The sequence below is a fragment of the Macrotis lagotis genome, chromosome 2 (genome assembly GCF_037893015.1).
Source record: "Macrotis lagotis isolate mMagLag1 chromosome 2, bilby.v1.9.chrom.fasta, whole genome shotgun sequence".
NCBI lineage: Eukaryota > Metazoa > Chordata > Mammalia > Peramelemorphia > Peramelidae > Macrotis > Macrotis lagotis.
In genome coordinates, this window is record NC_133659.1 from 218,498,876 (window position 1) to 218,525,099 (window position 26,224).

General features: G+C 34.5%; 1 protein-coding gene and 1 pseudogene across 6 annotated transcripts in view; both read left to right on the forward strand.

Moving 5' to 3' along the window:
• BPTF (bromodomain PHD finger transcription factor) overlaps positions 1 to 26,224 on the forward strand; it is a 184,002-nt gene that overhangs the window by 66,803 nt on the left and 90,975 nt on the right. For 4 of the 6 annotated variants that reach the window (XM_074224761.1, XM_074224760.1, XM_074224764.1 and 1 more), the window contains exons 3-5: positions 7,015 to 7,238; positions 14,475 to 14,690; positions 15,228 to 15,416. In XM_074224761.1, the coding sequence (XP_074080862.1) occupies positions 7,015 to 7,238; positions 14,475 to 14,690; positions 15,228 to 15,416 (629 nt within the window). The remainder of the gene's footprint in view (positions 1 to 7,014; positions 7,239 to 14,474; positions 14,691 to 15,227; positions 15,417 to 26,224) is intronic. The other 2 variants (XM_074224762.1, XM_074224765.1) reach the window with 2 other exon arrangements.
• LOC141514191 (PRELI domain-containing protein 1, mitochondrial pseudogene) lies at positions 15,423 to 21,565 on the forward strand (annotated as a pseudogene).

A 26,224-nucleotide genomic window follows, 5' to 3' on the forward strand; every position in this document is an offset into this window, starting at 1 on the left:
TATCCTTATTTCACCCCGATCTTATTGGGAATGTTTATATCTTATCCCTATTACATATAATTCTTGCTGATAAGTTTCAGATAGGTGCTGCTTGTCATTTTAAGGAAAACTCCATTTATCCTGTGCTCTCTAGTGTTTTTGTATTTTATCAAAAGCTTTTCTGATATCTATTGAGATAATCAGATGATTAAATTCAAAACTTTGGCATAAAAATTTTTAGGAAGTTTCCTTATGGTTTCCTGTTTTTAGAAAGGGAAATTTGTTTCTAAAATATGGATTCTGATTTTTTTTTTTGGTTTTGTTTTTGCGAGGCAAATGGGGTTAAGTGGCTTGCCCAAGGCCACACAGCTAGGTAATTATTAAGTTTCTGAAGTCAGATCTGAACTCAGGTACTCCTGACTCCAGGGCTGGTGCTCTATCCACTGCACCACCTAGCCAGCGTAACATACGACTTCATAATTTTCACTTAAGTTGCTTTTTATTTTCTTGTAGGTATCATGTCAAATAGTCTTTCTGTATGTAGCATCAAATAAGACTTTTAATTCTGTAATAGGTAATGGCCTATATTGATGACCATAGTCAATTTGCAGGATTTTATGTATATTTTACAAAATGAAATTAAAACTCAAAATCGCACCCTAAATAATACCTTTCTGTGGTAGCATTTTGGAAATTTTTTTTAAACTGTGAATTATTTAGAATATTTTCCATTACTGTATGAAAAATACATTGGATGCTTTTCTTCTTTTTTATCCATTTAAAGACAATTTATTATCCCATTCTAAGAACTCTAAAAACGCCAAAGCAAAAGGTAAAAATTTATGATATAGGCATAAATCCAATCTGTCTAAAATTAAGTAAAAATAAAAACTGACTGAATTAACAATTTTTAGTTTTAGGGTTTTAGAACTTGATTGAAAATAGCTTTCTTCAAGCAATTTCATTTTGGTTTTGTATCATTCTTGGCACATAGCAGGCCTTGATTGAATCTTCTCTTCTCCTTCTTCCTTCTTCTGCTATATTTGGGATTAAGTGACATGCTTCTTGGGGTCACACAATTGATAAGAGTTTAAGGCCAGCTTTGAGCACGTCCTCCCAACTCCAGGGTTAGTACTCTGTCCACTGTGCCACCTGGTTACCCCAATAATCTCTCTTCAGTTTGTATTTTTCTTTATTATTTTTTCAAACTCCTCTGCTCTCACCTGTTTTTAGGATCAGTAGCTTGTTGAAGATTATCTTTGTTGTTAAATTTTTTTTTTAAACTATCTTGAATAACTTTGATTCATGAATGAGAGTCATCCTATTGGAAGAGGACCTTACAATCAGTGTTTTACTCAACCAAATCAAATGTTTTGATTTTTTTTGTATTGTTTTTAAATACTCAAAAAAGCAGTAGAATTATGTACCTTTTAATGATTTTTCAGGGAATTGTGTGATGGTAAAGATCCCCTAAGAAATATCTCTTAAGAAAACCTGTCTGTTCACTATTAAAATCTTTCTTGAAAAAGGTCTTGATGTATTGTCACTTATTTTTATGATAATTTTATGTAGATGGGAAAGTAAATATGTATGTTGTTAGTTAGTACTTGGCATTTTCTTAGACAACTATTTTATGTATTGATAAAGCCTGACATTTTTTCCATAACTTTGTATCTTTTCCCTGTCCCCTTTCAGACTCTTCTTGCAATCAATATCTTAATGTTCCCTCAATTATTTTGCCTCCATCATGGATCTTCTTAATCTATACTTGGTCAAATCTAGCTCCTGCCTGGTCCATAACCATTCAGAATGGTTTGGCCTTACTGAATGGATGAAGAAGGGTTATTGCCCAGGCTATGACATTCATTTAAATGGATAACTTGTAGAACTTGTCAATCAGCATATTTGTCTAGGATTAGCACCAATGGATAAGTTGAGCCCAGAACTAAGTATGAGGAGGATTGCTGCTACATGTTCTAAGAAAATTGCAAAACTTCCTTGATAACTTCAAATTTTTTCACAAAAAAACACCAATCTTTTTTTAGCAACATATCTTTTACTATAAAGCATGAAACAAATCTCTGATGAAGTTAAATAAAGAGTAGACACTTAGATTTGAATAGACTAAAAAGATGAGGAACTTCAAAGAAAAAACAGAACAAAGGATGCCATCAGAGAACTGTATTTGCAAAAAAAAAAGATGAGCTGATAATATGATAAGAGTGAGGGGGTGGATATCCCAGTTACTAATATCATTTTTGATATTAGGAGAAAGCAAGAAGACCTCTGCCATATTGGATGGAACCTAGCATTGTACTTGGGATAGGACAGAGGCAGTAGATGCACAGGATGGGGAAGCTCAGATCAGAACATTTTAGTAGTGGTTGTACGTGAGACATGACTACAGGGCATGGAACATAGTGTGCATCCATTGTTAATATATGATACAATGGAAAGGATATGTACCTCAGAGATGAGAGAACCTATCTAGTAAGAAATTTGCCACTAAACTAAGTTTTGTGACCTTTGGTAAGTTGCTTAAACTCTGAACTTTTGGTCTTTTATCTGTAAAATTAAGAAGTGGATCTTTAAGCTTCCTTACTACTCTTAACATTCTCTAATTCATTCTTTATGGTATTTCACAATTTTGTTAAAATACACATTGATTAATCATCTACTTTGTATGCAGCTTGTGGTAGGCATGAAGTTAAAATTCTGTTATCCCTGCCTTTGATTTCAGTAGGTTACACAATACATATATGTATGTATGCATACACACACACACACAAGGAACAGTTGAAGAATAATTGTGTTTCTCTGATTCAGTAGGTGTCAATTTTACTTCTTGCTGTTCTTTTTTTTTCTTTTAACTAATCTTGGGGCAGCTAGGTGGTGCAGTGGACAGAGCACCAGCCTTGGAGTCAGGAGTACCTGTGTTCAAATGCGACCTCAAACATTTAATAATTACCTATTTGTTTGGCCTTGGGCAAGCCACTTAACCCCATTGCCTTGAAAAAAATCTAAAAACAAAAAAATAACTCATCTTAATCTATAGGTAGTGTAGTGTACAAAAATATAATCCTGACTCTGGAAGAGATTACATCAAAAACTTAATCTTGAGCACTTGTCCTGGAGTCAGGAGAGCCTGAGTTCAAATCCTGCCTCTGACATTTAATAGATTACCTAACTGTGCCATTGGGCAAGTCACTTAACTCCATTGCCTTGCAAATTTATGGAAGGGTATAGTCTACATTTGTGCCACTCCTCAATGGTCATTTGCTCAGCCCCCCCCCCCCAAAGGTTTTTTGCAAGGTAATGGGGTTAAGTGGCTCCCCCAAGGCCACACAGCTGGGCAATTATTAAGTGTCTGAGGTCAAATTTGAGCTCAGGTCTTCCTGACTGTAGGGCTGGTGCTCTATCCACTGAATCACCTAGCCACCCCCTATTTGCTCAGTCCTTTGAATTCTAACTGCTTCACCAGTAACCTCCTGATTTTTAAAAATAATGGCCTATTTATAATTGTTTTCCTCCTTAACTTTATATCTAAGACTGCATTAACCACTACTTGATAGTCTCTTAGTAGTTTTCCTTGCATTTTCCTTGTTATCTTCCTTAGCTGTTTGTTCTTGTCTCCTTAACTGATTCTTCTTGTCCTTTTTAACACTGGTATTTCCCAAGACCTTAAAGCTCATCCTTTTTTTTCCCTGGTGTTAATTATAAAAAGCACCAGAATGGCAGTGAGGACAACTGTACCTGGGTTTTGCACCTATATAAGCTTTGCAACCATGGCCCATAGTTTGCTTATCCCTAAAATGAGAAGGCTGAACAGTGTGGTAGCCTAGATCTTTCCAGCTATTCCTTAATGCTATATAAACTCTTCCCAAGTTTATTACCCACAGCCCTGACCTTTCTCCTAAAGGACTGAATTTATATTTCCATTTTCCTACTAGACATCTCCACCTAGATGTCCCACTTTCTTCTTAAGGTCAACATATCACGAATTTTTTCCCCCCCAAACCTGTTTTCCTTTCCCACTTCCCTATTTTTGTTACTGGTTTTATCATTTTTCTAGGCATTTGTACTTGCAACTGTATCTCTCATCTCATCCACCTCTTTCTTTTGATCATCATATAAAATTAATAATCTTAAGGGCAGAGATTATTCCTTCTTATCTTTTGCCTAGAAAGCATCAAGATCCTTTTTATTTCATACTTGTAATGAATGCTTTTTTCTCTGTGGTCCTGATCTTTAGATCATTCTATTATTTATAGCCATATTATATAAATAAAAAACTGATGGATCAACTTATACTACAGACTGAATCTACAACTTAAAGAATGTTTAAGTTAAAAGCATCGTTGATACTTATTCTTGACACATTATTCTCTTATTGCCAGATACCTTTAATGCTTTATATCTATATTTAATGATAAAATTATACTGAATGTAAAAGTTTTTCAAATCTCTTTCATAAAAAACATTGCCATTCTCTAGAAGAATTTTTTCTCCAAATATGGAAAACTATGGAACTTTGAGAAAACAATTGTGTACCTAATATCATTCAGTTAAATTCAAATGAGTAAGCCTCATTACAAGTATATATTATTCAGAGCATTGTGCTAGGTACTTAACAATTTTGTAAAAATTAATTAAAAATTAGTTTTGTAAAAATTATTAAGTTTTCAAAGCTGTTTCAAAGGCTTCTCACTGATTTTCACAAACTTACGAGGTTGGTTGACAGGTGATACTATAAATACAGAAACTAGGTTTCAGATTAAGTGATTTAGCCAAAGTCATGTAGCTAGTAAGTGGCTTTGCAGGACCTAGAGCTTGGACCTTTTCATGTTTAATTCATAGTGGTACTTTCCATATAGTACTTAGCTAGGTTCTATATTTGAACATTAAAAGAAGATCAGGCTATCCCTTGTCTTTTGTTTTTTGTTTTGCAAGTCAATGAATGGGGTTAAGATCACATAGTTAGGTAATTATTAAGTGACTGAGGCCACATTTGAACTCAGGTACTCCTGACTCCAAGGCTAGTGCTCTATTCACTGCACCACCTAGCTGCCCCTGTATTATTGTTTTTAACACAGTGCTCTAAATATATTAAGTTTTCAACAAATGATTGGCCAACAACATGAAATAAAATAATTAAACACTTTCCTACCCTTCTCTAGACTTCTAGCATCATAGATTTAAAACCAGAAGGGACCTTGGAGATGATCTAGTTCCATGTTGCATATTAGAAAACTGAGACTTGGCAAAGTTAAGTCACTAGGGACACACAGGTTGGTGGTAAGTGATACAGCTGGGCATTCATACTCTTTCCAAATGCAGTACTTTTTCTGCTATATTACATTGATTCTATAATTATTTCTTGAACAATTTTTGGTCTTGTGAGCAGGGCTTTAAGTGTAGAATCTATTTCTTGTTCCATGGTTTCCCTATTTATTTTGAAAACTAGTTTCTAAAATCTTTGCCTGAACATAATAGATAATATTATGATGTGGAAGATAACTTGGTAAATTGACAGATATTGCTTTTTACAATCTTGGAGTATACCTAAATGATTAGATGGACGAGTCATGGATAGTTTGGAGGAATAAAATTATTCTTCTGTAATTTTTTAATTGTAATTATATATGTATTACTGGTCATCATTTTTACCCCCTTTGTCAGTTCCACCTAGTCACAAATAGGTTTTTGGGAATAGCTGTTGGGAAGTGAAATGTAGAATGGTGATAAAGAAAAAAATAACAAAAGATAATTTTTTTTTATTTTTAAGTCATTGATGGCTTTTTAAAAATCAATTTCCAGATCTCTCTCTCTCTCTCTCTCTCTCTCTCTCTCTCTCTCTCTCTCTCTCTCTCTCCTGTCCCCTACCTATCAATTTTCTCTTATAACAAAGATTCTAAAAGGAGGGAAAAATAACTTGGCTATGATCCAGACTTAAAGCAGATGCAGGGTTCTACATCCTTATTCCCCATTTCAGCACTTGAAGGGGGTGGGGAAGCACATTTCTTCAATTCTTCCCTAGGACCAAATTTGGTCTTTTCAGTTGGATAAAAAAAAATGTTTTTAACAGAAAAAAAAATCTGAATTAATATGGACAGTAGGAGACAATTTCAGAGAGTGTTGATCTAGCCAAAAATGAATGTGGCTGGTTTAATATGTTAAGTTAGTGAATCTTAACATTTTTTTGAGTTTGAACATTGCTGTATTGAATACTTGACTTAATTCACTTTTCCTTGCCAAAAAATGTTGAGTGAAATAAACTTAGAGAACCTTCTAAATAATCTTTTATTCACTACCTTCCTACCACAGAAAAGAAGAAAATATTTTGCAAATGCTTCTGTGAATCTGTCACAAGACTATAATTTACTTTGTTAAAGAAAGTCTGTATGTGCTTATAGGGATGGATACTACTATCCCAAGGTGAGAGTCACCCCTCCATTTATGTTACTATGTGTATATTTATTTATACAGAGTCAATGGTAAAGAAAGTTTCACTTATATTTCTTTTTTTGAAGTAACTTGAGCTCATCTCTTTCTCTACCCCCCCCCCCCCTTAAGGTATCAAAGCTTTAAAATTTGAGGTTATTGAATTGGTTATTTGTAAATAGCAGATTACTAAGTTGTAGTTAGTTGTAGGGTTTTTTAAACATAATTTAGGATTTTGTCAGGTGTTAGAGATTGATATTCTTTTGTCAGTTTTCTTCCCTCTGTTTTCCCTCTTTTGCTTATTTTTGACTTCTGATTTTCTGTAGATTTGAAAAGCATTTATCAAACTTGCTAAGAGTTGTATGTAAAGTAAAAATAAATAGGTTCTGAGTGAGGAACTGAGTCAGCTATAAATACAATTCGTGGACTTGATGTCACCTATTCTTGCCTCTCAAGGTCTTTCCCCCACTTTTTTTGTTGTTTTTGCTTTTTTCTGCTTTTTCCAAAGATAGGTGAGGTTTACTAGATGAGTAAACTATCACAATAAGTATGTTGTTAATGTAGTTGAGAGTATTTTGCATTTTTTTCTTACAGAGAGGAAGATTCAGAAAATGAAAAGGATAAGAAACTTTGGTACTATAGCACAAAGGTCCAGCTGGCAGAATTAATTGATTGCCTAGATAAAGATTACTGGGAAGCTGAGCTTTGTAAAACTCTAGAAGAAATGCGTGAAGAAATTCATCGCCACATGGATATAACTGAAGACCTGACTAATAAAGCACGTGGCAGTAACAAATCATTCCTGGCCGCTGCAAACGGTGAGAGAGTTTGTCTGTTTTGCTTGAAACCTACTGATAATGTAGTGTACTCAAATATTTTCCTTTGTTTCATCACATAACGTTGCTAACAATGTAGTCTTAAGATTTTGTATAAAATTATATACCTTGTATTATGCCTGAGTACTTAGTGATGCTCTATAAATGGAATCATTTTAAAGTTTATGCAAAGGTTATATGAACCTTGAGATTGTTTTGATATAAACCTATTTCAGTTCAGTTATACATTCATGTGTATGCTCAGCATCTAACATTATTGGAATCGAGATAAATAGAAATAACTTTAAAATTAAATAATATATTTACAACTAAATTTTTATGATGGGGATAGTTTGGATAAAAACCCAAAGGTTGATCTTTTATATCTTAGGATATTTTTAGTTACTATTCAGTAGATTGTGAGCTACTACTACCCATCCTCAGTTATAGTCTGTCTACTTTTTGGGGTGGGGGAGGTGTACATGTGGGATTTCAATAAATTTCTTTTTAAGGTAACTGAAATTTATCTTTGAAATTTTACTACCATTTCCCTTCTGCTGAATGGTTATACTTTTTAAAAGAATGATTACTTTTAATATCATCACCAGAAACAAATGGCTCTCAATATTTCTTTTAGGGTATTAGACTTGGAGTCAGAAGATCTAGATTAAAGTTCCAGCTCTACCACTCAATAGCTTTGTGACCCATGACAACTCAACCTCTAAGAGCCTCGATCTATAAAATATAGTTTACTGCTACATTGTTCCAAATATAAGCTCCCTCTGAATTTATATTGCATCTGAATTTATATTGCATTGAATGAAAAGAGAGAACATGCTCTGAAAAATGATTTCAAAGAATTATCACATTAAAGATTTACTCTGAAATTTTAATATTTTTATTCAATAAAGATCTATTACTATTATCTTTGACTTTGTCACTTTTATTGTCATTCTATCAGAGTGATAATATGGCACTTACATAGGTTTTCTCTAAGCCAGATTTAAGGAAAAGGGAAGCCTGTTTTCAAATTTTTACTGACTACTGAGCAAGACTTGTTGTGATGTCTGAGGTAATGTATGGAAAGTTTTTTAGCTGGAAAGAACTTGGTATAGCTTGTGATATCTTAAGTATTTATTGTGATTATCATGTATGTAAGGTTTTATACCTTGATGAAAACAAAAATTTATAATAGTACAAATCATTTACATGTATAAACGTACATTCCATTCAACTCAGTGAAGTATGTAGTGTGAGAAGTTATTCCTGTTGGACAGATGGAGGTTTCAGGAAAGTTTGGCTTTCTTAAGCCCATCATCATTAGTCAGTGTCTTAGATGACTGGTAAAGCTTAGGACTATAGCCTCTTAAGTCTTTCACTGTCTCAGCTCTATATTGTCCTCAGTAGGAGCATTTATCAAAGTAACTATACAATATTATTACTCTACTTAAAAAATAGAGCTAATAGTGTGTGTGTGTGTTGTGTGTGTGTGTGTGTGTGTATACTGTTTCATCAGAAAGTTGTTAAATATAAAGTGGTTTTGTTTTGAAACATTTAAAATTTCCTTTTATAAATTTATTTTATCATAGATCAAAAGTTGAAAGAAACTGAGACCAACTGGTCCAGTTCTTTATTTTTATGCAGCAGATGAAGCCTTGGAGTCTGTAGAGGTTAAAGTGACTTGCTCAAAGCTACCCAGTGTTTGAAGTGGAATTTGAACCTAGATTCTTCAACTCTGGCATCATTTCTCTTTTACACTATATTATATAGTCTTCCACGTTAGTTGAGTTTGGGAGTCAACAAAAATTCATAATAATGATATGATTTCTCTCATCTCCATAATATCATTCTAAAAATTAGAACTTATTTATCTTCAACCAAATGGTTTAGCCTCTGAATACTTTCTCCATTTCATTAATTTTACTTCACAGAAACAAGCAGAAATGGATTTATTTACTACTAAATTTTCATAATTGTGATAATTTGGAAAAAAGATCAGATTCTTTTATTTTTGCTGAATTGCAAATTAAACATGCTTTTTTCACAAATATTGAATCTATTCTCATTTGAATCTTCTGATAGAATTTTTTTTGGAGACAATTGAGGTCAAGTGACTTGCCCAGGGTCACAAAACTGAGACTAAATTTAACTTGGTTCCTCCTGTCTTCAAAGCTGATGCTCTATTGATAAGAGTTTTTGATAATCAATTTGATACCATGTGTTTTAAGATCTGGTTCTAATGATGATTTCTATAAATCGGTTGAAAGATTAAAAAATATTTGTAATTGCATAACTAATTTTTTAATTCAAGGTAGAATATTTGAGAAATTTGCTTTTGCAGCTTAAAAGGAATTTTGTCTACTTTTGAGGGGTATATCTGGATATTTTAAGAGGAATATCTTGATTTTTAAGAGAGAGTTCTAGGGTTGATTTCCCAGAGCAACAAAACAAGATTAGTGGAATGAAGTAGTTAAAAAAAATAAAAAAAAGTTAAATCCTGTATTCTCAATTAAAATAATCAATTTTGAGAGTAGAATAGATTCATCAAAATAGTTTCAGAAACAATTCTCTAAAAATTGCTTCTAGATTACACTATGACCTGTTACTGGAAACCAGGTTGAAATAATTTTTTCTCCGCCTTGAAATTACTACACTTTTATCAGTAGATGGCAGTAAGTCAATTTGGCATAGGCAGCTAACCCTTCAACTCAGCAAAAGCATAAGTACTTTTTTAGGAAACTTTGAGTGAACAAAATTTGAAACACTGGAAAATGGGGACATGAAATTGTTATTCAAGGGATTAAAATTAGTTTTTCCAGCTGTACCTGTAACAAAGTAAGAATTTGACTTCTTTCACTAATAAAAATCAGCAATGTTTTTGTGATTTATGTTGTTGCCTAGTGTACTATTTTGTGGCGTAATTGACCCATGATTATACCACAAGTGTTTTTTAGTGTTTGTCTAACAGAAGATGAAAAAAGATCTTGTCTCCAAGGCAGGCCCTTTGGTTACTATACTTTGCATTCTCTCTTGAAAGCATTGACTTAAAGAAGCAAATTTTTACAGCAGTCTGTATTCTTTAGTATTTAATCAGCTTGCAAGTCTCCTTAGACTAAAACAAACATTCAATATTCCCTTATTCACAATCTTTCTTTTGGTATATCCCCAGTAAGAAATGATACTTCTAAGATGTACCTAGCCAATAACACTTTTGCCACTGACTGTCATTTGTTCATTTAGGTGCTAGTTTATGTTTAGCAAATTGGGGTTTACAAGAGTTTATTTTGTTTGTTTAAGAGTTTATTTTTGTCCTCATTAATTGCCTGAGTTTACATACAGTTGCAATTTGTGGTTTAATCCCACAACTTTCTCAAGAATTCCTTCTGGGGGGGTGGGCAGCTAGGTTGTAGTAGATAGATAGTAGATAGTAGATAGAACACCAGGCCTGGAGACAGGAGGGCTTGAGTTCAAAACTAGCTTCAGAAACTTAATAATTACCTGTGTGACATTGGGCAAGTCACTTAAGCCCATTGCCTTGCAAAAAAAAAATCTTTTTTTGACTCCTTTGTACTATGCCCCATGTCTTGCAAGTTTAAAATTTTATGGATTTTGCAGTTTGTTTTAATATGGTAAAAGTAGATGTAGAAGTGGGGGTGGTGGTGATTGTTATAAGAAGAAAAGCTGAAATATGGGGGGAGCAAAGGTTTTATGAGAATGGATGAATCAAGTAGACATTTTTCTAGATTACAATGATTGGGAAATGGTAATAGATAATACAGTAAAGTTTAGTTATTATAGCATTAAACTTTTTATTTCTGTAGATTGTAGAAATAACTGAAGTGAAACATACTATGACTAGATCATACTGGTGTTTAGGTTAAGGAAAATAAAGGAACAAAACAAAAAAAGAGAAGCAGCAGTGAGATGTAGAGTGTAATAATAAAGCATAGCAAACACATTTTCTTAAGATTTCTAGAGCTCATTTAGTCTAGCCTGGGCATAGTAATAGCTAGCCTGACCTGATACTAGAACTGCAAGCTTCTAAGTTTGAATCCTGTTGTTCTTTTAAGTTCCTCGAATTTGAAACCATGACCTCTCTGTTCATGAAGCTCCCTCAGATCTTTATTTGACCCTTGGCTCTGCTTCTTTTTCTAGTTTGCAATAACCTAACCTAATATAAATAGAAGGAGGTCGAAGGATAAGAGGAAGCAAGAGAAAGGAAAGAGTATCAACATTCTAAGACTGAGACTTTGCTAAGAAAGTCAGTGGTGGTAATTTTAAAGGTCTTTTGATTCTGTTAAAACTTAACCCATATTCTGAGTTTCAGAATCATTGATGTAAATGAAGGTAATATAGCCCTTAGATGATTGATTGATCAAAGAAGGAAAAAAGCCTAAAATAAGAAATTAGACAGTCTTGTTCTACAAAAATTTTACTTTTATTTTCATACTTGCTAAAACTTATAGGGGATAATAAAGAATGACATGATATCTTTTTTTTATTTTAGGTTTTGTTTTTTTGGGGTTTTTTTGCAAGGCAAATGGGGTTAAGTGGCTTACCCAAGGCCACACAGCTAGGTAATTATTAAGTGTCTGAGACCGGATTTGAACCCAGGTACTCCTGACTCCAGGGCCGGTGCTCTATCCACTGCGCCACCTAGCCGCCCCTGTGACATGATATCTTGAGGAGATTCTGGCCTGATTGAGAATATTTATAGTTAGAATTCATTTAAGCAATGCCGAGCATTTTCCTTAAGGCAGGTTTCTATTGAACTTGTCTGCAGAGACTTACTACTTCTTAAATTTAATATCTATTAGCAATGTATAAGTAATGCTTGAAGCAATCTGTTGTGATTATTCATAGACTACATATTCTTTTTTTTATTATGGTAGAGTAAGTAGGGGAAGAAATGGTGATATGTTAGAAGAAAATCTGAAAAAAGAATAGTTACAGTTTGGGGAGACAAGGGTTTATGAGAAAAAGAATGGGGGGGCAGCATTCATTACATTGTGCTAGAGTACCATTGTCAGCTTTTAAGTTACAGCTTAATTTAATTATCTCCTTTCAACCAAGATAAAGGTACTAACTATTAAATCCTATTTTCATTGGGAATAAAATTGAGTAAAAGATATTATAGGGGGCAGCTAGGTGGCGCAGTGGATAGAGCACCGGCCCTGGAGTCAGGAGTAGCTGAGTTCAAATCTGGCCTCCGACACTTAATAATTACCTAGCTGTGTGGCCTTGGGCAAGCCACTTAACCCCACTTGCCTTGCAAAAAAAAAAAAGATATTATAGTTGGAGCATCACCTCTGGGGTCAGGTAAAATCTGGGCAAGTCACTGAACATTCACCCTCCCACTCAAAAAAAGGATGAAATGAGTAGGCATTTTCTTAGATTACAGTGATTGGGAAATGGTAATAGACATATCCAATAAAGTTTGGTTTAATAGCATCGAACTTTTTATTTCTATAGATTATAGGAAAAGTTGAAAGGAAACATAGTGTATCTAGTTCAATCAACAAATAAATTGACTGCCTGAGCATATTTTCTAAAGAAATGTCTGTCTGGCCTGTTTTATTAAAATTAATATTCATTACTTATAAGGCATCCAGAATAATCTTACAGTTTATTTTGATGTCTGATAACTAAAACAGAAATGACTTATAATTTTTAACAAATGATTGTGACTTATGATTATTGATTATTGCTTTAAAAGTTGAAATATGAATTTCTATATATTAAGATCTATATCTATCCATCAATTCATTTCATCCAAACTAGTAAGCATTTATTGTTAAACACCTCCTCTGTTCTAGACACTGTACTAAATACTGGGAATACAATTAATAAAAGGAAGAGAGTGCCTGCCCTCAGGGAGCTTATAATCTAGCTATCTTTAGATGATCTGCCCTACTTCATCCTGATTATTTAACCATAATTAGCTATTTCCTTTCCAATTTTTATTCTCCTTGGCTTTGTGCATAGAATTTTATACTTAGAAGAAGACCTGGGTTCAAATTCTATTTCGGTGTATATTAGCCCTATAGTTTTGGACAAGTCACTTCATACCTCTAGTCCTCAGTTTCTTCAACAGAAAAATGGAGGGGCTGACCTTGATGAGTTTAAAGCCCTTAACTAATTGTTCCTTTCTAACCACCTCCTGAATTCTCTATCATAGTGGCATAGTATCAGTGATGATGATGATGATGATGATGATGATGATTTGTCCTTGATTCTCAAAGAAGATCATGAACTGAGGGGAGGTGATGCCATGGCAAATACATGAATTGGATTTGAGTGAGGGGGGATGTACTGAGTTAGTAGCCTCACTTTTTTCTCGAGCCATTTGGGTCCAGTGGTAAAATATGAATCAAGATGACTGGAATGTTAGAATTCCTTCAGGAACCATAGAAATTGTCTAGTCCATCCTTATGATTTTACAGATTAAAAAACCCTAGAGTTATAATGGTTGTAGATTATATAAGATCAAAGAAAAATTCGGTACAAGGTCTGTTTGCTTATGTTCTTGGGCTTTATTCCTTAAGTTTCTGTCAGTTTGAACATCTGCCTTAAAGCAAACAATCAGAAATGTCTTCTACTCAGACAAGTTTATTCCCAAGAAAAACAGGGCTTATAGTTAATATCTTTTATTTTGTAATTACTGAATTAAGTTGTACATTTAAAAACTGACATGTTGTATATGTATCTAAAAATATTCATACAATCCCAAAAGTATTAATGCATTTTTTTTAACTTTTAAAGGTATTTTTTGTTTGTTTGTTTTTAGGATTTTGCAAGGCAAATGGGGTTAAGTGGCTTGGCCAAGGCCACACAGCTAGGTAATTATTAAGTATCTGAGGTCGGATTTGAACTCAGGAACTCCTGACTCCAGGGCTGGTGCTCTATCCACTACACCACCTAGCCACCCCTTAAAGTTTTAAAAACTTAAAATTGCACTAAGACTTTCTGGGCTACTTTGCATTTGGACATTTAATAATTTTGGTTTCCTTAAAACTCTTGAGGGAATGTCCTAACATTAATGAACTTTAAATTTATTTTGCCATTTATAAGAATTTTCACTATCACAAAAACAAATCGTATCAATGATTTTCAGTTTTTGGTAGTTGCTTTTCTTATGTTGCTTTTTTTAACATTTTCTTAAAACAATATAGCCTTCAGTTTTTTAAATATATATGCTTGGGGTGTCTGGTTTAAAATTTTGAACTCTTTACTATATAGATGAAATTTTGGAAGCTACCAAATCCAAAAAAGGAGGTGATATCGAAGATGCTAAAAGTCCAGTTCCAGAAGAAGCAGATAAGGACAAAAATGAATCTGAACATAATAGCCAAAAAGATTCTGAGAAAAGCAAAGAAGAACTTTCAGATCAAACCCAGGAAAAAAACAAAGAAGAAAAAACATCTGGTGGTGATTCTGAGAAAGGAAAATCAGAGGGTAAATAAATTACTTGTTTTTTAAAAGTTTTCTAACAAAAAGTGTTATATATAAAGCATAGTTTTTAACTAAAGAATTTATAAAGAATATACTGTTTTTTATTGCATATGATCACTTAAAATTATATTGCTGGAGTTTAGACATTTTAAGTATTTCATATTATAATAATTAGTAGTAATATAGAAGTATAATAACACATCTGTTCAGAATTCCTTCAGTTTTTCAGTTCAGCATGTTTGTTTCATGAGATAGGATGCTGAAAATATTTTCCCCAATAATACATATATGATGCTAAAAGAATTATCAAGATTTGCTAATTTTTTGTTATATTTGTTGTGTTAACTTCTTCAGTGTGTTGACTTTATATGAATTTTGTTAAAATAATGTACAAGAGAATTGCCATTAAATGATCAATGGTGAAATGTGTGGATCGTTGATATTGCATTTTTCAGCAGTTGATTTTCTTTAGGTGTGGCCAGTCCTACCAAAAGAATTTTAAAGAATATTTTTAAAGTTTTGTTGTGCATTTTACTGTAGAACCAAAAGATGTTGGGGATAAAGGTAACTCTGTATCATCAAATAATGACGACAACACAACAAATACTTCTTCAGGAGAGACTAGTCCCCCTGAAGGGAAGAACACAGTGGGGTGCCCCTCAGAAACTCATGATAGCAACAACATGGCAGAGAAGAAGGTGGCTCCTGAGCTACCCCAGGATGTACCAGGTACAGAGGGCAATGTATCAGTGCCTCTGTAATGGGGAGGGGAGAGGGGGTGTGTTGATTAGTAAAAATCTTGAATGTCATCTAAAAACACCCATAGAACTTGTTTATTTATGTTCCTTGTTTATAGTGCCATCCTGGACTGCTATGTTGTCACCTAACATTTAGAGTTTAATAATGTTCTTATAATTAATGCTTGAAATTTATTATGGCCATTTATGCTTTTAAAAGTTTACTGTAATTATTTTTTTAATTTTATAATCATTTACAAATCTTTCATCATCAAAGTAGTCATTGGCATACTAATAGCTTTATGTTAAATGATTTAACCTTTTTAGTTCTTAACTTTCTTACTAATAAATTTTGTTTCTGCATGTGCTGAGGTAGTTCTTTTTATGGTTTCAAACCATGATACTAGTATAAAAAAATGCAAAGATGCTGCAGACTTTTTTTTAAACACATTTAATTTTTATATGGAAGCCTTAACTGTCTAGGAGAAAAATGTAAGACTTTCTACTACTTTAAGCTCTTATTACTAAAATTATGCTATTGAATAATTATTTCACTTAAAATATTTACTTTTACAAATTTATTGTCAAATATATCTATCAGGATAGTTATCATAAAGAATATTATGAGAAGAAAAATAGAGGTAGAGATGCCCATACTTTCATAGGATGAATTTGGGTTGCATAGATAAAATCTAGACTATACAAAAGAGGAGCCTGTGGTGACTCCTGACCTGGCTCCAGGTATCTAAATGTAAATATACAAAGTATGAGGCACAAGCAAATGACAAGCAAAAAGATCATAACTCAAGGAGGTAAATTGGAGTCCTGAGGTCAAGTATCTCTCAAACTGATGGGATGGGGATCCCCCTTGTCTTAAATAAAGTTCTAGAAGGGTATACCTTATTCAAAAGAAATGGAATAGGTGAAAGGGAAGAGTGTGTATAGTAAGCTAAATTTCTTTGAGGGAATCTGTTACTTGGAAAAGAAGAGCATGGTGAAAATTAACAGACAATAATGAAAGCTTTATTCTCATTGGAGTGGACAAAAGTAGAAATTAGATGAGATTAAGAATCAATTCACAAACCGGGCATGGAGACATGATAGAGTACTTCATGGAGGAATTCATTTATCCACAATCTCTCACATTGCTTCTGAATTCTTCATCAAGGAAAATATTTTTAAACTAGAAAGGATAGAACAAAAATGACTAGAAAAGTTAAATTGTGAGATAAGTAGGGAGCTAAAAGTTGACTTCACTAAAGTCAGGACACTAGGCCCAGATGGTCTGTATCCCAAGGCCTAGTGGGGTGATGAGTATGAAAGAGAAACATAGGAGATTTGATAAGGACAAATGACTCAATTTTCAAAAAATGAAATCATTTTTCATAAATCACAGGATTATAGGCCTGACAAAAGTCTAGAACATTTATAAAAGGATAGTTAATGGACATAGATGAAAGAAGAAAGTGATCCCAAAGAGCCAGCATAAGAAGAATGTGTTATGCCAGACTAAACACATGTCCTTCCTGGATAAGGTTATTAGATTGGAAGATAAGAGAAATATTATAGATATATTTTACCCAGAATCAATCAATCAGCCAGCATTAATTTAGTGCCCATGTGCCAGGCATTATGTGTAATACTGGGGATAGAAAAAGAAGTAAAAGATAGTACCTGCCCTCAAGGAGGTTACAGTCTGATGGGGGGGGGAGATGATATGCAAACAAATTTATACAGAGCAAGGTATAAATAGGAAATAATTAAGAGTGGAAAAGCAGTGGGATTGGGAAAGTCTTCCTATAAAAGGATTTTAGTTAGGACTTAAATCAGGGAAGTAAGTGGGTAGAATTTGAGAATTTAGTTGAGATTTTTAGTAAAACATTTGACAAACTTGTTAATGGTTTGATGTCATTTTGGAAGCTGTGAACCAGAGAACAGTACTTTACACTCTGTGCAGGTTAGCATATTTATCAATTACTTGGTTAAAGGCATGTATGATATGCTCATCAAACATTCAGATGACACAAAGTTGAGTTTAGATAACCAACACAATGAATAACAGAGTCTGAATTAAAAAAAATCTTGTCAGACTAGAGTGTTGGACCATGTTTAATATGTTGAAACTTAATTAGGGATTAATGTTACTAGATACTCTGATTCAAAAATAACTTCACAAGTGCAAGATGGGATATATGTGACTGAATAATAGTTTTTTAGTAAGAGATGTGTGAATATTAGTAGAGTACTAACATTGTCTTAACCTATAAGGACAGAATTAACAGTGACAAACAGGAATGTACAGAGGCAAATTTAGACTTGCTATAAAAAAGACCTTCCTAAAATTCAGAGTTATCTAAAATCAAGTAGTCAGTAAGTTTTTATTAAATGCTATTTGCCGGTTACCATGCTAGGTGTTGGGAATACAAATTCAGTGAGCTTGCTTTTAAAAATATATATATTTATTTTTCCAATTATATGCAAAGATAGTTTTCAACATTCATTTTTTGTAAGATTCTGAGTTTCACATTTTTCTCCCTCCCTTCCTCTTCCCCCTCCCTAAACAGAAAGCAATTTAATATAGGTTATTCATGTATCACTAGATGAAAAATATATCCATATTAATCATGTTGTGAAAGAAGAATCAAATCAAAAAAGGAAAAGGAAAAAACCTAATATATACAATAATTTTGAAAATTGAAAATAGTAAACTTTGGTCTACATTCAAACTCCATAGTACCTTCTCTGGATGTGGATAGTGTTTTCTATCATAAGTCCTTTAGAATTTGTCTTTGATTGTTGTACTGCTGAGATGAGCAAGTCCATCATAGTTGATAATCATACAGTGTTGCTGTGTGTACAATGTTCTTTTCATTCTGCTCACTTCACTCAGTATTACTTCCTTTTTTTTTTAAGGTTTTTTTTTTGGTAAGGCAATGGGGTTAAGTGGCTTGCCCAAGGCTACACAGCTAGGTCATTAGACCAGATTTGAACCCAGGTACTCCTGACTCCAGGGCCTATGCTTTATCCACTGCACCACCTAGCTGCCCTCAGTATTACTTCTTGCAAGTCCTTCCAGGCTTTTCTGAAATTCCATACCAATGATCCTACATTCTTATTGGAGAGTTAGCAAATACACCGCCCCCACACACACACATATACTTACCCATGTATATTGATATTATTTACGTGTGTGTATGCATTTATATGTATATGTATTTATATTTAATAAATGTAAGGTTAATATATACAAATATATACAGAATAGTTAGTGCAAGGTACTTTGTGAGGGAGATCACTATACTTGGGTAATGGGGCAGAATCAGGAAAGGCTCCATGCAGTTGACATTACTTGAGTTACCGCTTTTAAAAAAGAGGACTATTAATTTGCAGAAAGGAGAACACACATCCTACTAGTTCTATGGAACAACCCAGTGCAAAGGCCTAGAGACAGTAGATAGGCTCCTATTTGACTGGTTCACAGAGTATGTAAGAGAGACTTTTATTCACTGAGGCTGAAGAAAGAGAGAGATTGGGGCCAGTGACTATAGAACTTTAGAAGATAAATCAAAGAGATTATATCTTATCCCAAAGACATCAGGAAGCAAAGGGAACTAAAAGCAGAAACAGAACCAGGCCCCTTTGCCTTTTGTTATTTAGGTTTTTTATGACTCTTGAAGGCATTAATTTGAGAGGACACTTTTTTCCTTGAATAAATCACATATAGATTATGAGATCAAATTCCCCTTAAAGGCAGTCCTTAATTCTAAGAGAAAGTTATGACTCAGTTATTTACTTGGGCCTGAATATTCATTTTCTCTTAGAAAGTATGTGTTATAATTGAAGAAATTTACTTTGAAAAATGTGTGATTTAATAAAGTGAATATAATTTTCAGCTTGCCGAGTTTAAAATGTATTTTGGTGTTCCAGTTTGAGATGTCCCAGATCTGGAGATGTGAGTTTGGAGATTAGGAAAGAGATTAAGGCAGGCTATGTATGAGAATCATCAGCATAGAGATTATAATTGAATCCATGGGAGTTGATGAGATTGCCTCGTGACATAGTATAGAGGGAGAAGAGAGAAGATTCTAGAACTGAGTCCTGGGAGCCACTCAGTGCTGTGACATGGGGTGACATGGATGAAGATCCAGCAAAAGATCCTGAGGAATGATTAGGTAGGAGGAGATAAGGAGAGATTAGTGTCACAAAAACCATTACAGTAGAGAATATCAAGAAGAAAGGAGGATAGCAGTGGTCAACACTATAGAGAGGTGGGGGCAACAATGGAGGTGGCTTTGGTATAGTGATGGACAGCATGAACCCAGTAATTCTTCTCACCCTACCCTTACTCCCCAATGCAGCCCCCGGCACTGCCAGGACCCCCACTAGGATGATAGGAAGGTATTTCCTCGGGTAGAGTGTGCTTCAGAGCTCTGAAGAACAAGTATTTACTGCTTTCTGGCAGCATTATCCCAACTGCTGCAGCAAGCATGTGCTGGCAGAGGATATTGTGCACCAGGAGGTGACTCCTAACCAGAAGCTGCTGTCCATGCAGCTTCTAACAAAGACCTACAGGAAACCCTGTTGGGCATAGGCTTCTTTCCTGCTATCATAACTCACTTAGTATACAGTCTAGAGGACTCCATTGTGAACTCACAGAACCAGACCATGACCACTTTCACCTAGGATATCAGACATGTCCAGCAGATATTGATGAAGGAAAGATGCTTTTATTGTAGGAACTGGGACTGGACTGAAATCTGACTGGAAGTCTTTATTTCTTCAGTTTGTTTGGGGTCTCCAGAACTGAACAGGAGTTTGGCCTGGCTAGATTCAAAAGTCATGTTACCAAGATCATCAAAGGCTTCGAGTACATCTTGGCCAAACTGCAAAATGAAGTTCCTTTTAAGACACGTGTTGCAATAGCCAAGGAAGCAACTGAAAAGGCAAAGGAAACTACCTTGGCAGCTACCAAGAATGCGAAAGACCTGGCCAGCAAGGCAGCCACCAAAAAGCAGCATCAGCAATATTATGTTAAAAGGAGTCAGCATGCTGCTTTCCCTGCAATAAAAAAGCCCTGCCACCCTCCCAGATTGCTAGTCCCCAAGGCTATGAGCCTCTTGGCAAGACCGGGCATCTGTCTTAGAGCCCCAGTCCCTGAGCAGACTGTCAACATAATGAAAATCCAAAGAAAATTCAGCTCTTGTTCCATTATCCACCCATTGTCCAAGTTGCAATTTGTCTTTAAAAAGCAACTTTCACTCCCCTCCCCAAAAAGATTACAAACAGGTCAGAAAGGTTTGAGGATTGAGAGAAGGTCAATAGAATCCAAAGTAAATAACTGTAAAGATTAGTTGAAAGATGTAATGCAAACTGGACAATTAAGTGAGGAAAGGAAATGGAGACACTACAGGTGACCTTCTTAAGGAATTTAGCTATAGAAAGTAAGAGAGTTATTGGATGATAGATTGTGGGGATGGGTGAACCAAGTTAAGGTTTTTTGAAGATGGAGTAAACATAGGTATTTTTTTTTTTAGGCAATAGGGAAGTAGCCAGTGGACTGGAAGAGATTGAGGTTGATAAAGGAGGCAACCTTCTGGTGAAGATGGGGTGGAATGGAGTCTCTTGTGTATGAAGAAGGGTTTCTGTTTTTAAGGAGAAGGGCAGTCTTATGTCAGATCAGAATGAAGGGGAACTGGTTGATATGAAATGAGGAAGAGAGACAGATTCCTTAGCAGAGACAATGAGGGGAAAGGGAACCATTGGATGTTAAAGGAGGGATGAAAAGATGATCCTCTGTGGCGATTGGGATAATGAGTTAATTAGGGAGGTTGTGTATCCAATATACTCAGCATTATATCATATGACTATTTTGTCATTTGGATCTAGAAGACAGAACTTGGACCAATATATATGAGTTACAGAGGAGTAGATAGAGTCAATGTAAACTAGGAACTTTCTAACAAAGCTTCCTCAGCATGCTAATGTGCAGGATATTGGACGATGGATTTCAGGAAAACAGAAGTGAGTTTATTTATAAATATTTTTCATATCCAAAATAATAGTAGACAAAGTGTGTGTGTGTGTGTGTGTGTGTGTGTGTGTGTGTGTGTGTGTGTGTGTGAATATTAGTAAGTCATCTCACTTCTTCCATAATATTCCTATTAGAAAGATGAAATAACTCAGATGGTCATTTCTAGTGCTATGTCCCCCAAGATTCTATCCCTGGCCCTGTCTGGTATTTTCTTCAATGACTAGAATGAAAATACTAATAACACACATTGTACTTATCCTTTTTGTGAATGAATCAAACATGGGAAAGAGCTAATACAGTGACCCCCAGAGGCAAGAGTCAAAAAAATCCTGAAAGGTTATAGAGTAATGGGCTAAGTCTCACAAAGATAAATTTAATAAGGAAATAAACATAGAGCCTCAAATTCAAGTGGAAAAAAAATCGGCTGTACAGATAAAGTATGAAGTAAATATGTCTAGAAATCCTATCCCATGAATGAAATTTAGAGTTTTTAGTTGATTCAATAATTCCAGACAAGAAAGACATCCTTTATGAATGCATAGGGACAAGAGGAGAAATACCCTACTAACTAGGAAACAGTTGTAGACTAGTTTGGCTATTATATAGAATATGTGAAGAGCAGTAATAACAAAGAAATCTGAATGAGTATGTAGAAGTCTTTAAATTCCAGGTTGAGAAATCTTTATTTTACATTAGTAATAGTAGTAAACCATTGAAAATTTTTTCAGCAAGGGAGTAATATAATACTTAAACCTTTGAAAGAATTAAAAATATGAATAGAGAGAGGGAAGACTAGAAGCAGTCATGTTAGCCAATATCATGCTAAAGTTAGCAGGGAAGGATTGAGGGATGCTGTGCATTCAGATCTAGAGTGAAGGGAGAGTTTGTAAATGACTGGATTCAGTGGACAAAATGAAAAAGAAGGGAAAAGAAGAGAGGCACCAAGGAAGGGTTGGTCAGCACTCGAAGAGGATAAAAGAGTGAAGAGTGGCAATAGAGGAAGAGAATATTGACTATCACTAAACTCAAGGGATAAGGGGAGGTTGAAGTGGCATTTCTTAGCCATAAATCAATGGGAGTACCAGGTAATAGGGGGCCCTCCAACTTTCAAAGTCCTGTGATGATGGCTTTCTTATTCTCTTCTAAATACCAATGGGAGTGACAGGAGTTGGGGGGAAGGGTGGTAGCCAACTAGGGACATTTATTATGAGTATATGGGGGCCTTAAAAATTTGATCAAGCTGTCAGGAAATGTTGTCAACCTCAGACTTGAACCCAGTTCCTTAGCCTCATCCTCAGCTGTAAAGGGATGGACACAACCAGACCATTTAAGAGCATGTTCTTGGCTCTGTGAATGCACTTGACCTTGTGTCTGAAGTCCTGGTCATAGATTTAATCTTGGCTGAGCCCTGTTATCTGTGTCAGTGGCTTAAAACATGTTGTTTTTCTTTGTCTGTTTTTCCCCCCAGCAAAGTAGGTTGTGCTTCCCCACAGCACTAGATTCTGGGGGCGGGGAGAGGCCTTCATATATAATCCCTGTAAGGTGCCAGTGTTGGAGCCCAATAATGACCCAAAATGGATCCATTCATAGTGAAGGATGAAAACTAGGGTATCGGTGGTGGCTCCCACCTGCTTGGCCACTCTGTTATTACAACAGGGTAAGATTCTGTTTTATTTTTAGACAGTAATAGTAAACATAGGGAAGAGTGGGTTTTCCTCATGGCAATTATTGCTATCTTCTTGTTCCCAGTTGATGTTTCTGTGGCTTTTTCTTAAGATTTTGGGTATAATATCCATTGGCAAGGAGTTGTTTTAAGTAATTCACAATGTCTTTGTGAGAATTAGCTTAATTATTCTAATCCTTTACTCCAAAATTACTAGTACATCTCCTAAGCTAAGCCTACTCTTTATGTACATTTTGGTACTTAGTATACTGTATTTCTTTTTTCCTTTGGTCATTAGAAGCTAGAATTAGAAAGGGGAAAGATTCAGCACTAGTTAGTAGACAGTTTCTAATACTATTAAAAATTACTATCTAGACCTAGTTCTTTTCCTCTTCTACCTTTAAGGAGTCTTTTATATTATAAATAATTTACCAAATTTGAATGGGTTAGTATTTTTTTTTAAAGGCAAATGGGGTTAAGTGGCTTGCCCAAGGCCACACAGCTAGGTAATTATCAAGTGTCTGAGACCCGATTTGAACCCAGGTACTTATGCCTCCAGGGCCAGTGCTCTATCCACTGCGCCACCTAGCTGCCCCTGGGTTAGTATTTTTAATCAAGATACACAAGTTTCTTTCTAAGAAGTTTATGTAATTGTTACACATATGTAGCAGAATAGAAATATCATGTCCTAAATTTTATAGATCATGGGATTTAAAGCATTTTAAAAGCTTGAAGAATATTAGATACTTTCTGTGTAGAATGGTGTTTGTGATACTTCCTATTGGTGGAAACAGCAAATTTCCTAGTAGAAATGGTTCTAAAAATTTGATATTTTCAATCACTCAGACTCTTCTAAAATTATATACATGCTTGTTAAGCACTTTAAAATTTTTTAGCATTTTATTTCTTTCCAATTACATCTGAGACTTTTTTTGTTTGTTTTTTAGATTTTTCAAGGCAATGGGGTTAAGTGGCTTGCTCAAGGCCACATGGCTAGGTAATTAAGTGTCTGAGGTTAGATTTGAACCCAGGTACTTCTGACTCCAAGGCCGGTGCTCTATTCACTGTGCCACCTAGCTGCCCCCATCTGAATCATTTTTAATCTTTGTTTTTTATAATTCTGAATTCCAAATTCTCTCCCCCTTCATTGAGAATGCAAGCAATTTGGTAAAGATAATATGTGTGTGCCCATTTTCTTGTATATCTTTTAATGGTATAATTTAAAAAGAATTGAATCTTTAAATAGTTTTCTTGAAATAAAATATTTTCTTATCTTTTAAAATCTTAACCTGTCAAGATTTAGTAATTTGTTACAAGTTAATATCTCTAAAGAAATAATTAGAAAATCATGCCTCCAAAACTCTTACGGAAAGAAAAATTTTCAGACTACCAAATGATGAGCAGGTAGCATTTCTTGAAAGATAGGAGTTAAAAATAAATACTATGTTGATATTCTGGGGAAAAGTTGGCATATAATATTTGATAATTCCTTAATGCTCAGTACTTCAGTTTTGTGTGTCTTAGATTCTAGTTAAAAATATTATTTGACTTAAGATGCAAAGTGGGGAATAAATGCCACATAGAACCTAAGTAACATAGAACATAGAACCTGAGTGACATCAGTTGTTTAGGTCCAGGGACTAGATCTATGATTTCATAAGTATGGGGAACCTTCTTCTATCAATGTATATTGACACTTTCTCTGATATGTCTATTCATAGAGTTGCCTACAGCACAGAGAGCTTAACTGATTTACCCAGAATCACATAGTCAGTATAGATCAGAAGCAAGACTGGAACAGAAGCTTTTCCACTATTCTATGGCCACTGCTTCTATTTTATAATAATGAAAAATTCAAACCTCAGTGTCTATTCTAAATATGTTGTATTTTAGATTTAAGACCAAAAACTTTTTTTCATTGAGTTCAGTTTAACCATATTAACAAAAGCTTTGTTTTATTTAATTTCTCAGAAAGTATGAAAATAATTTTTCCTGGTGTCAGTTACACTATATAGCTTGTAAATTTTCTAAATTTAACTGGGACTTGAGAGTACTGATGAGGCATAATAAAGCTGACTTAATTTCCTCTAAATATTCTTGAACCCTCTGGACATTTAAAAAAATTCTATATTTATAAAAGTGAAATAAAAAAACTTACATAGAAATCCTCAACTTTTCATTCTTTAAATAGCAAGGGATATAGAATTTTTTTCCTAACATTTAGATAAGTTGAGCACATCATGAGGACTTTAAGATTTGCAAAATACTTTACATATCTGAACTTCATTTGAATCCTATAATAGACCTGTTAGTTGAGTACTATAGGCATTAGTGTTCTACATTTCAGACAGAAAAACATGTTAAGTGACTTGCCTGTGGTTACACAGCTCCTAAGTGCTGGGGAATGGGATTTGGACCTAGTTCTTAGGATCCTTTGATAATTATTATATATATATATATATATATATATATATATAAAACATTATAGATTTCATATTGGAAGTAATTCATCTAGTCTATCATTATTTTTCAGATGAAAAATCTGATGCCCAGAGAGATTATGTCATTTGCTCCAAGTAATGAAATATTGTGTATGTGTGTGTGTGTGTGTGTGTGTGTGTGTGTGTGTGTGTTTATATGATGTTTGTCCTTCATTCTGGAAAAAGATCATGACATCAGGAGGTGATGCCATGATAAGCAGGTGAATTGGGTTTGAGTGAGGGGATGCTGTGCTAAGTCACCAGCCTTACTTTCTCCTCTAGGGCCATCTGGGTCCAGTGAGCAGATAGGAATCTGGATGACTGGAGATGGCCTTGGATGTGAAGCAGTCAGGGTTAAGTGACTTGCCAAAGGGCATACAGCTAGTAAGTGGCAAGTGTCTGAGGTTGGATTCAAACTCCTGTCTTGACTCCAAGTCCAGTGTTCTATCCACTGCCCTATATGTTATATGTAATAATAAATAATGGAATGATTTTCAAATCTGATATAGCACTCTTTCTAATCTCACATTTATTGTTCTTTCTCTGACACCAAATTGCCTCTGCCAAAAACACATATGAGAATTTATATTTGAGAATTTGTATTTCTATAAATTACTCTCTACTAG